At 37.7% G+C, this 13,080-nt stretch overlaps 1 protein-coding gene across 3 annotated transcripts in view; it reads right to left on the bottom strand.

Annotated features, from left to right (window-relative positions):
* The window catches only part of LOC133642662 (ethanolamine-phosphate cytidylyltransferase-like), a 74,915-nt gene that overhangs the window by 21,246 nt on the left and 40,589 nt on the right, over positions 1-13,080 (bottom strand). For 2 of the 3 annotated variants that reach the window (XM_062037002.1, XM_062037001.1), the window contains exon 2: positions 1,849-1,937. The exons of the other annotated variant lie outside the window; for it this stretch is intronic. In XM_062037002.1, coding sequence (XP_061892986.1) covers positions 1,849-1,930 — 82 coding nt within the window. In that variant the 5' untranslated portion in view covers positions 1,931-1,937. The remainder of the gene's footprint in view (positions 1-1,848; positions 1,938-13,080) is intronic. 3 annotated transcript variants of the gene reach the window in all.

Raw genomic sequence — 13,080 nt, 5'->3', positions numbered from 1 at the left:
GATTCAATGTTGGATTTTGGTCAGATTGTTACTTTTGGTTGAGGTTAAAAAATCTATGTTGATTCAATGCTTAATTACAAGTACCATTTCAATTATTAAAATACTGTTGGTGAATCAATGTTGTAAATATGATGAATTTTTGATGTTGAAATGCCCTTGATGGGACTTGAGTTTTAAATCCGACATTAGGCTTGAATAAAAAGAAGAAGGATTGACTTCAATCTGTGAAAGTGAAAAAAAAAAGGTATTTTGTGTGAAATTCAGATACCATCACATAGGCTGTTAGTGACTGTGATGTCACTGTCATGTCATCAGTGACAGTGTGGAGTCTGTGGACTTTTGTTAATTTTCCCCTGAGTGTGGTGTTTGAGTTCCTGTCCAGTGCTCTTAAATTGTGTTTGGACTTCCCCTGTCTGCCACTGAACGCTGGCTCCCACACCTGTCCCCTGTTCCTGGTTGCCGATCAGGCTCCGATATATCATTGTACCTTGTCCAAGGTTGTTCGCTGTTCTCAGTTATGTTAGCTTGGTTAATTGTGCACTTTCTAGCTGCACTATACTTGCCCCTATGCACTTTCTAGCTGCACTGACCTAGGTTGATATTAAATATCATATACTTGCATTCCGTCTGCCGTTCTCTGCATCCTTGGAGTCACGCTGCAAAATACGCTTCCCGATCGTTACAGTCACTGACAAGTAGACTATTTTGGCATGCTCCTTGTTGAACTATACAATAAATAGCAGGAGTGTCAAGAAAAATCGAGTTTCCGATTCATTGTGATTCTTATTTGTAATGTCGATTTTAAAAATATCAAAAATCTTTTTTTTTTGTTTTGTTTAGTTTTTTCCAGCCACTCAGGCAAATCATATTGTTGATGTAGATGCCCATATCTGCTGTACAGATTTACTTTAGAAAAGAGTAGTGTATAAATAAGGCAACTCTTGTTGCCTTATTTGTATTTGACTTTATTAAATGTTTGGGAAGCATTTTATTAAACAAAACCAATTTTCTTTTAAGTAATATAGAAATTGATCAGAGTGGTTTGTCTATTTTATGGAGGGATTTAGTTAATCATATAACTGTTGGGAATTTAACGTTATTTCAATGTTGATCATAGCGAGCACCGTCAACGTTCTTTTTAATGTCAGACATCAGTATTTATCTCAACATTGATGCCTGACCAAATCTCAATGTTGATTCAATGACTTTTTGCTATCTGGGAGTAGCTGCAATAAAAGTCTCACAAACGGTCATCATCCAGCAACTTTAGGTACACTTGCTGTACTGTTGTTTACAATGAACTCATTAGTAGTTTGACTTGATCACTAATACAACTTTTTTTTATGTTGCTCCTGTGTGGTGCAATGTACTTTTTCATATTTGAACACCAAGGGCCTTTACATTTAGTATCATTAAAAATATATACAGTAATCACTTGTTGATTGCTGTTAATTGGTCCCGGACATGACCATTTTCATAGCTAAATACATGACATGAAATAACACACTTTAATCCCCTATACACTCCTAATCCAATATAGTAATGCTGGCTGAGGCTGAGCCAATCAGCGGCCACGATCCTGAACAGCACGCTCTTATTTGTTTGGTCTCATTTAGTGGCCAATATTACTGTGGTATTGATATTTTTAGTTCATTTAGTGATGTCTATGCTTAAAAATGCCTAATTTAGAGCAACAATTTTGTAGAATATGCTAAAAAAAAGTGATCCTAAAAAAATCCACAACGAGGTGTATACAGGGACGACTGTAACCAATAAAAACGAACAATGTTGTGAAGCCACGATATAGACAAAGAAACATTCACATAGATGGTGTTGACTGAGCCTTACTGTCAGTGTGCACGCCCACAATGAGGTAATCACCCATGGCCTTGGCCTGGCGCAGCTGGTTGGAATGACCGTAGTGGACCATGTCGTAGCTGGGAGACAACACACAAAGTCACTTGACTGTCGGGAAACATCACAAAAGCTATTGGCATGCCGGCTCCAAGGTACCTCTGCCAAGGTGGTGTATGTGTTTGTGAACAGTTACGCGACAGTGTACAATCCCATTTAACATGTCAAAACTTTTTAAATATGTTGCATCTTGAAGAAACTCCAGTACTTTTTGAAACTGTATAGTACCTTTTAGTCATTAGCAGAGCAGAAAGTATACTGACTTACTGACTAAACCACATAATTTTATGAGAAAACCTGGAAATAATATGCATCAATAAAGTACTTTATCTTTATTTACTAAATGTATAATTGTTTTCCTTATGGACAGGAAAAATACATGTGCTGCATGCATTTGCATATCTTTTTAACTTTAATATTATCTAATAATAACAAATATGTTAGAATACATTCCAGAAAATGAAATAGAATTTAAATAAATACTTAAATATCTACTTGACCTATATTATCCATTATATTGTACACTATAACAATGACAATAGATTCTACAGTAAAAACACACCGTACATTTTACGGTAAAATTCTGGCAACGAATGCACCAGTTTTTTTTACTGCAAGTGCTACAGATTTTTTTTTTACAGTGTATGTAAAAAATATATTTAATAATAATACAATTTGAGGCGATTGTGAACATTTTTAATGAGACAACTCTTTATTCAAATATTATTCAGTTGCAAGCGGTGGAGGCGGGTCTAATAAAATGTGTGTGTAAATAAAAAATACATGTACTGTAAATTTAACAACATTAACCATCATTATACTGTAAATTGTGGTCTATAAGCCACAACTCTTTTCCTATATTTTGAACTCTTAAGTTTATAAAACGGTGCGGCTTTTTTATGGATTATTCTTTGCTAACGGCCATAATGTTTTGTGTTTAATAGCTTTCACTAAACCCAAGCAAAGACACTGAAATGGTGTGTTATTGTTTGTGCTATGGGGCCATCTTTTGGATGAGTTCGCTTACTGCAGGTGTTGCCGGTTGAAAATGTACTTCCTGTTTTTTCCGTTTTTTTGCAAGCATTTTTATCATCTTTAGAATCCTTAAAAAAAGACGTGTGTTCTTGCCTCTCAATAAGGACTGTGAACAAAGTTCCAAAAAAAGTGCAGTTCCCATTTGATGCCTTGAAGCAGAAGTAAAACCATCCACAGCATTCCTACTGGTATGGATTCTTCATTTATCACTCCAAGTAACGTTTGTAAGTTTTACAATTTAACTAAAGCAATTCATACTTACTAAACCGTCCCATTTGTGATGTCTGTAGGAGTGTTTTAATGCATATTTGTATGTGCTATCGTAATGTAATTAAGCGAGCGTCGTAAGCATGAGCTCTTATGCTAACACGTTTACGAGTGTGTGTGTTAGTATTATTACTTTACAATGCCATTATTTTTTAATAGTTTCAGTTTCACAAATTCCTTAGTAAATTCACCAAAACGTCACCATGGAGCTATTGAGTCTGTTTAGCTGATTGGAAAGCCAGCTTCCACAGCAAGTGGGTCCATGACCATGACTTCTGTTTTGTTTGATCAGCCCTTTTACTGCCATGTTACAGGCACCGTTTGGAAACAATTGCACATAAACATTTGCAAAATATTTCTGTATAATTGGCTCATTTCACATCATATATATATGCGGCTTATAGTCCGGTGCTAATACATGTAAAAATATTCTTTCTTCTATCACTTAGTGGGTGCGGCTTATACACCGGTGCGCTCTATTGTCCGTAAAATACGGTGATCCCATTTCCTTTGGTTCGTTTTTTTTGGTTTGATTGGTTAAATTCGCATGAATTGATCGTGACGTTGCAAATTCCTAGAGGGACTGAAAACCATAGTTATTATTACATACTGTAGCTTAAGATTCTGAACACATCCCTTAGGCCATATTAACATAGTGACACGAGTTACTGAATAAAAGACGGGGAGTTTTGCAGAAAATTACCAACTTTATATGATATTTTTAATGAATTTAATACAGTTATTCAGTCATGTAGGTTGTTTACAAAATAATTGATTGCTATAGTTAACCTCTCTGTTTCCCTAAAAAAAAGTATGACAATAACTAGATGAGCAACAAAAATGTGAAACTTGTAAGATTAGAAATTTGAAATAGAAGGTTAGCAATGCATAACCGAAAACATTCACTTTCTGTTATTACTAAAAGTTCAACTGACTCTGAACTTGGATCCAATATATGTTTTATATATTGCTTCTAAAGCGATCATGCTGGGCTATACAAGCATTTTAGAGAGGTCACGAGAAAGCTATTTGGATGCAAAACACAAACCACAAAAAGTACTCCTGCACTGTAATATCCGTTTAGCAGCAAACACATCATGACCGGTTCACTGTGAGATGATAAATTATTCATTAATGGCGCCGTTCAATAGACACCCAGTCAGACGGCAGTTCAGTTTCTTGAGATAACAAAACCAAACAGTGTGCCTGAAGGAGTTACAAGCAGGAGTTACTTCATGTAAAAAAATATATTACTGCTAACACAATTTACTGTGAACACAAATTCTGTTATCTAGTCATGTATTTATACGTCAGTAAAACTGTTTTTTGAGGTGTTTTTTTTCAAGATGATTAGGTCCTCTATGAAAAAAAACGAAATTAATACAGCCCATTAAGATTTTCAATCCGGCCCGCCGGATGTTTCCTTATGATTTTTTTAGACCTTCAACATCAAAACTGTAGCCCCCATTATGATGTGCAGTGCGGTTTTCAAATGACTGTAAGTCTTGAACTCTAGAAAGTATTTAAATGTTTGGAATCTGCGCATTTGAGTAATTTACGAGTTATCACGGGAATCTACATTTGTTTATAGAGCAGCCAGCCTGAAACACAGGGTGTCAGGGACAGACGAGGAAGCAGATTTTTACAACAAAGTTCTGCAGAACTTTATATCAGATTGTAGATGTTTCTTATCCTTTGTGTTCAAATTTCGCTGTGTTTGTTGCATTTGTGTTGTGTTTTGCTTGATTGTAAAAGATGTCGTTTGAGGAGGTGGTTTGAGTAGAGGAGCGGCGTTCATATGTTGTAAATATTCAGTGATTTATCGTTTATAGTTAACATTGTAAATCCCACATTCTTTATTTTTATGTACAATCTGGGTGTCTAATTCAGTAAAATCTGGAAATTTCATTCTGCTTTTTTGGGTGGTCTGTCATAACATTTTTAGCACTTAATCAAGACATTATTGTGAGTTTTTGTATTAGTGTTTCTGAACATAATGTACAGCTAAATGTGTATACACTACCGTTCAAAAGTTTGGGGTCACCCAAACAATTTTGTGGAATAGCCTTCATTTCTAAGAACAAGAATAGACTGTCGAGTTTCAGATGAAAGTTCTCTTTTTCTGGCCGTTTTGAGCATTTAATTGACCCCACAAATGTGATGCTCCAGAAACTCAATCTGCTCAAAGGAAGGTCAGTTTTGTAGCTTCTGTTACGAGCTAAACTGTTTTCAGATGTGTGAACATGATTGCACAAGGGTTTTCTAATCATCAATTAGCCTTCTGAGTCAATGAGCAAACACATTGTACCATTAGAACACTGGAGTGATAGTTGCTGGAAATGGGCCTCTATACACCTATGTAGATATTGCACCAAAAACCAGACATTTGCAGCTAGAATAGTCATTTACCACATTAGCAATGTATAGAGTGTATTTCTTTAAAGTTAAGACTAGTTTAAAGTTATCTTAATTGAAAAGTACAGTGCTTTTCCTTCAAAAATAAGGACATTTCAATGTGACCCCAAACTTTTGAACGGTAGTGTATATATAAATATATATACATATATACTGTGTGTATATATATATATATATATATATATATATATATATATATATATATATTTTTTTTTTTTTTTTTTCTACCACTTGTTCTCTTTTGGGGTCGCGGGGGGTGCTGAAGCCTATCTCAGCTGCATTCTGCTGAAGAGCAGAGAAACCGCTCCACCGCTCTCTCTCGCTCTCTTTCTCTCTCTGTATATATATATATATATATATACATATATATATATATATATATATATATATATATATATATATATATATATATATATATATATATATATATATATATATATATATATATATATATGTATATATATATATATATATATATTTACTTAGCTGTAAATATATATATATATATATATATATATATATATATATATATATATATATATATATATATATATATATATATATATATATATATATATATATATACATATATATATACATATATATATAAATATATGTATATTAGGAATCATTAATTATAAATCTAATATTTTCAAAGCCAGAACATAAACAACTTATTGACTAACTTTATGAGAGTACTCTAGACATGAAATAACACCCTTAAATCATCTTTACACTATTTTAATCCTGAGACTGAGCCAATCAGTGGCCACGATATTAAACAGCGCTCTCTGATTGGTTTGCTCCCATCTAGTGGCCAATAATACTGTAATATTCATATTTTTAGTTCATTTAGCCATGTTTATGCTTGAAAATGCTTATTTTAGAGCAAATATGTTGCAGAATATGCTTTAAAAACATGTAAATCCGCAATGTATTTTTTATAAGCAATAACAGTTTAAAAAAAGATTTAAAACCGATGTGTAGATTCTCATTAAAATGTAATGATAATCTTGGTAGAGTCCAGTTTTATATGAAATGATAAGAACTGTAGGCAGGAAGAAAAAAACTTCCTTGGTGGAGATAATGATCAGAGATTAGTATAAGTGTCACAGCTAAACGTCAGTTGATATGTTTGAAGTGACTTTTTGTCCAGTATATGCCACATCAGCGAAGGTCAACGTGGAGGAGAACTTTACCCCTCCTTGCTGATGCTTCTCTGACAAGTGACCTTTGACCCCCCTTCCCAATATCTTACATGACCAATGAGAGCAGAGAGGGCAGCATCTTCAACAGATATTAAGATTGCGCTCTGTTCTTGGAAAAGGCAGAGAACCATGTCCTAACAATGCGCTCGGTGACAAGCCGCACGGGGCGAGGCAGGTGTGGGCCGGTGGTGGTCGGAGGGAGTGCGGGGTTAATAGCATGCGCTGTGTTGACATTGGCTCTCTTTGCATGCTCACCCCAGCGGGTAATATTCTGGCATCCCAAACATTCTGAAACATTCCGCCAAAGAACAGATCCAAAGCCGTGCACGCATAACCGGAATTCTACGAGTGAAAGGCGCCGTAATCCGGGGCGTAACTTGCGCAAAATCAAAACAAAGTCCCAACAGTTTAAACAACCAAAGTTATTACTTCCCTATTACTATTATGAGACATGGACACGGAGTAAATAACCTTTGCTTCTTGTTGAATGGTGACCGTGTAAAAGTGATGTACTTCAAATTCAAAGTAACATTGTCAATCAATCAATCAATCAATCAAAGTTTACTTATATAGCCCTTAATCACAAATGTCTTAAAGGGCTGCACAAGCCACAACAACAAGTAACTTTATCAATCAATCAATCAATCAATCAATCAATCAATCAATCAATCAAAGTTTACTTATATAGCCTTTAAAGGCCTACTGAAACCCACTACTACCGACCACGCAGTCTGATAGTTTATATATCAATGATGAAATCTTAACATTGCAACACATGCCAATACGGCCGGGTTAACTTATAAAGTGCAATTTTAAATTTCCCGCTAAACTTCCGGTTGAAAACGCCTTTGGATGATCTTTGGATGATGACGTATGCGCGTGACGTAGCCAGTGAAACAGAAGTATCGGTACCCCATTGAATCCAATACAAAATAGCTCTGTTTTCATCTCATAATTCCACAGTATTCTGGACATCTGTGTTGGTGAATCTTTTGCAATTTGTTTAATGAACAATGAAGACTGCAAAGAAGAAAGTTGTAGGTGGGATCGGTGTATTAGCGACGGACTACAGCAACACAACCAGGAAGACTTTGACTCGGATAGCAGACGCGCTCGCCGACGCTAGCCACCGACCACACGGACGGTCGTGGTGAAGTCCTTCGTCCTTCCGTCGATCGCTGGAACGCAGGTGAGCACGGGTGTTGATGAGCAGATGAGGGCTGGCTGGCGTAGGTGGAGCGCTAATGTTTTTATCATAGCTCTGTGAGGTCCCGTTATACTAAGTTAGCTTCAATGGCGTCGTTAGCAACAGCATTTTTAAGCTTCGCCAAGCTGGAAAGCATTAACCGTGTATTTACATGTTCATGGTTTAATAGTATTGTTGATTTTCTGTCTATCCTTCCAGTCAGAGGTTTATGTATTTTGTTTCTATCTGCATTTGAGCCCGAGGCTATTACGTTAGCTCCCTAGCTAAGTTAGCTTCAATGGCGTCGTTAGCAACAGCATTGTTAACCTTCGCCAGGCTGGAAAGCATTAACCGTGTATTTACATGTCCATGGTTTAATAGTATTGTTGATCTTCTGTCTATCCTTCCAGTCAGGGATTTATTTATTTTGTTTCTATATGCAGTTAAGCACGATGCTATCACGTTAGCTCCGTAGCTAAAGTGTTTAGTCGATGTATTGTCGTGGAGATAAAAGTCACTGTGAATGTCCATTTCGCGTTCTCGACTCTCATTTTCAAGAGGATATAGTATCCGAGGTGGTTTAAAATACAAATCCGTGATCCACAATAGAAAAAGGAGAGAGTGTGGAATCCAATGAGCCAGCTTGTACCTAAGTTACGGTCAGAGCGAAAAAAGATATGTCTTGCACAGCATTCTAGTCCGTCACTCTAACGTTCCTCATCCACGAATCTTTCATCCTCGCTCAAATTAATGGGGTAATCGTCGCTTTCTCGGTCCGAATCGCTCTAGCTGCATTGAAAACAATAGGAAAATATGAGGAGGCGATCAACTGAGTATGTCACGCCACTTCCGGGAGGGGCAAGGCTTTTTTTTATCAGAGACCAAAAGTTGCGAACTTTATCGTCGTTATACTAAATCCTTTCAGCAAAAATATGGCAATATCGCGAAATGATCAAGTATGACATGCTATCCCCGTTTAAATTAAAAAAAATCATTTCAGTAGGCCTTTAATCACAAATGTCTCAAAGCCGCAACAACATGATCCCACAACAGGGCAAGTAAAAACAACGAGAAACCTTGCAAGGGAGACCAGTGCAATGAATGCCGAGTGGATACGGTTAATAATGTGAGAGTCAATATAAATAAAATAACTTTGGCCGAAGATAGAGCTTTTAATGCTATTGTTATATCGTAATAACGCATGTTGATGACACATTTTAGCTGCGTGCCGCAGATTTGACAGCGAAAAGCGAACAACGGCGTCTTCAACACACAGTAGCGTCATTGTCAGCGAGCCTCCACGGTGCAGCTTCTAAATTACCAATCCTCGCCTCCATGGCAGCAAATAAACTGTGTTTATTACAAGTATTATTATCACTTGAGGACTAGAGGACGAAGAATGGCTAAACAGGCTTCACTTAGACACCGCAGGATACAAAAAAAGCATTGCTAACTGCTAAGCCAGTGAACGTAAACAAGGGTGGGCGGCTTGATGCGAATACTGATCTAATGATAACAAGTGTAGTATCTGTATATGGTCGGTACTACAGTGATTATATCAGGGGTGTCCAAACTACGGCCCGCGGGCCAAATGCAGCCCGCCAGAGTCCTCGGTGCGAGACATCACAAGTTTAACAAGAAGATTGGCAGGCGGTGTGTTTTGGCCTAAATTTAGTCCCCTGTGAATTGAATTGGAGCGATATTACCACCCTCTTGAGGGCGAGGATAGAATCGATGGCCAATGACCACATATTTCATTTGAGAGAGAGTTGAGCACAGCATCAATATAAATGACCAAATCCAAACAACTTTTCCCACTAATGGTGTAAATTAACTATAACCAACAAATAAAGTCAACATACGGTCGCACATAACACACCTGCAGCTCATTGAACTTTGTGGACATTATAAATAATGGATGTAGGGCTGGGCGATATATCAATATACTCGATATATCTCGGGTTTGTCTCTGTACGATATAGAAAATGACTATATCGTGATATTCGAGTATACGTTCTCACGCAGTTGCTTATAGCTGCGGGCATTACACTGCATACGTTTCTCACTCTTTGTTGTCTCTCCTTCTCACAGAGACATTAAAACAAGCGCACCTTCTTACATACGTCACATACGTATACGCCGTCGCGGAGCAGAGAGGTAGCAGCATGGGTAACGTTAGCTGTGGTGCGAGTGGTAATATTAGAGAAAGAAGGTGCGAATCTGGTAACAAATAAAGGAATAATTAATTCCCAAGAAAAACAGCAGGGGGTCCATCGTCTGGCGGTGGTTTGGCTTCAAGCGGGAAGATGTCGAACAGACAACAATAATATGTCAAGTATGCGGCTAAAGCGTTGCTACAAAAAGTAGCATTACTGCTAATTTGTAGCATCATTTGAAAAGTCACCCGCTAAAGAATGAAGAGTGCTTACTCCGCATGTCAACATCTCCAACAAAATGCACTGACCCAATTGATCCTGGCGTCTTCCATTTCCAGATCAACACCGTATGAAAAAAATAGTCAACAACAGAAGGAGATAACGTCCGCCGGAACCTACCACATAGCGAAGGACATACATGTGCAAACGATTCCAAAACTTTAAGATCGTCAGGGAAAGCGACAAGGTAGGAGTAGAACTTTCAGATACTACAAATATTCAATGTTTTATCGTTTATACTTTATATTGCATTAGGCCCTTTTCCACCAAAAGTTCAGAAACTTTTGTTTCCTGGAACCTATGGTTCCTGGATCTATAGGTTCCTGTAAAAGTGTGTGGTTTGTGTTTTCACCGCATTTCATAGTTCAGCGTATTTTACAACTCAGGCTGACGACGTTTGGAGGAGTGGTTTAGTATATCTCTATGCTATCCATCCATCTATCCATCCGTTTTCTACCGTTTGTCCCTCTCGAGGTCGCAGTGGGCGCTGGGGCCTATCACAGCTGCACTTGGGCAGAAGGCGGGGTACACCCTGGATAAGTCGCCACCTCACCACAGGGCCAACACGGATAGATAGACAACATTCACACACGAGGGCCAATCTAATACCATGTAAATAAACAGACAATATTAGGTCACAGTTATTTTACTAAAAAGTAAGTAATTCAATTACAAAGCAATCATATGCAAAACGATATGAGAATGGATAGATGGATGACCTAAAAATAAAGTTCATTCAAATTGTTCATAAAAAGTCAGGCTTTTGCCCGCAATGTCCAACCGTCAGAAAGTCGTCCTCCCGATAAATGATGAATTCATGAGGGTCAGGCAATTCTTTTTGGTCCATTTCAGCTGTAAATAACAATATATAAATAATAAATGTCAGGGTTTATCTCACGTCGACACGTCGGCTTCAGCGTTAGCTTGTTAGACTACACTAGACTTCCTTTTTATTGTCATTCAAATTTGAACTGTACAGTACAGATAAGAACGACATTTAGTTGCATTAGCTCATGGTAGTGCAGGATAAAAGAGCAATAAGGTGCAATCTTAACGTCATTGGTCTTAGCGAAACCTGGCTCAAACCGGACGAATTTTTTGCGCTCAATGAGGCATCTCCTCCTAACTATACGAATGCGCATGTTGCCCGCCCTCTTAAAAGGGGAGGGGGTGTCGCACTAATATACAATGAAAATTTCAACCTTACCCCTAACCTAAATAATAAATATAAATCGTTTGAGGTGCTTACTATGAGGTCTGTCACACCGCTACCTCTCGACCTGGCTGTTATCTACCGCCCCCCTGGGCCCTATTCGGACTTTATCAGTGAATTCTCAGAGTTCGTTGCTGATCTAGTGACGCACGCCGACAATATAATCATAATGGGGGACTTTAATATCCATATGAATACCCCATCGGACCCTCAGTGCGTGGCGCTCCAAACCATAATTGATAGCTGTGGTCTTACACAAATAATACATGAACCCACGCATCGCAACGGTAATACAATAGATCTAGTGCTTGTCAGGGGTGTCACCACCTCCAAAGTTATGATACTTCCATATACTAAAGTAATGTCCGATCATTACCTTATAAAATTTGAAGTTTTGACTCTTTGTCAACAAGCTAATAATAATAATAACTGCTATAGCGGCCGCAACATTAATGCTGCCACAACGATGACTCTTGCTGACCTACTGCCTTCGGTAATAGCACCATTCCCAAATTATGTCGGCTCTATTGATAAACTCACTAACAACTTTGACGATGCCTTGCGCGAAATTATTGATAGTATAGCACCGCTAAAGCAAAAAAGGGCCCCTAAAAGGCGCACCCCATGGTTTACAGAAGAAATTAGAGCTCATAAATTATCATGTAGAAAACTGGAACGCAAATGGCGCGCGACTAAACTTGAGGTTTTCCATCAAGCATGGAGTGATAGTTTAATAACTTATAAACGCATGCTTACCTTAGCTAAAGCTAAATACTACTCAAATCTCATCCGCCTCAACAAAAACGATCCTAAATTTCTGTTTAGTACAGTAGCATCGCTAACCCAACAAGGGACTCCTCCCAGTAGCTCCACCCACTCGGCAGATGATTTTATGAATTTCTTTAATAAGAAAATTGAACTCATTAGAAAGGAGATTAAAGACAACGCATCCCAGCTACAACTGGGCTCTATTAACACAAATACGACTGTATATACGACGGACACTGCCCTCCAAAATAGTCTCTCTATTTTTGATGAAATAACATTAGAGGAATTATTACAGCGTGTAAGTGGGATAAAACAAACAACATGTTTACTTGACCCACTTCCTGGGAAACTTATCAAGGAACTGTTTGTATTATTAGGTCCATCAGTGTTAAATATTATAAACTTATCACTTTCCTCCGGCACTGTTCCCCTAGCATTCAAAAAAGCGGTTATTCATCCTCTGCTCAAAAGACCTAACCTCGATCCTGACCTCATGGTAAACTACCGACCGGTCTCCCACCTTCCGTTTATTTCCAAAATTCTCGAAAAAACTGTTGCACAGCAGCTAAATGAACACTTAGTGACTAACAATCTCTGTGAACCTTTTCAATCCGGTTTCAGGGCAAATCACTCTACGGA

The sequence above is a fragment of the Entelurus aequoreus genome, linkage group LG25 (genome assembly GCF_033978785.1).
Source record: "Entelurus aequoreus isolate RoL-2023_Sb linkage group LG25, RoL_Eaeq_v1.1, whole genome shotgun sequence".
Lineage (NCBI taxonomy): Eukaryota > Metazoa > Chordata > Actinopteri > Syngnathiformes > Syngnathidae > Entelurus > Entelurus aequoreus.
The sequence above is the reverse complement of the archived record's forward strand: the minus strand, read 5'-3'. Positions and strand labels throughout refer to the sequence as shown.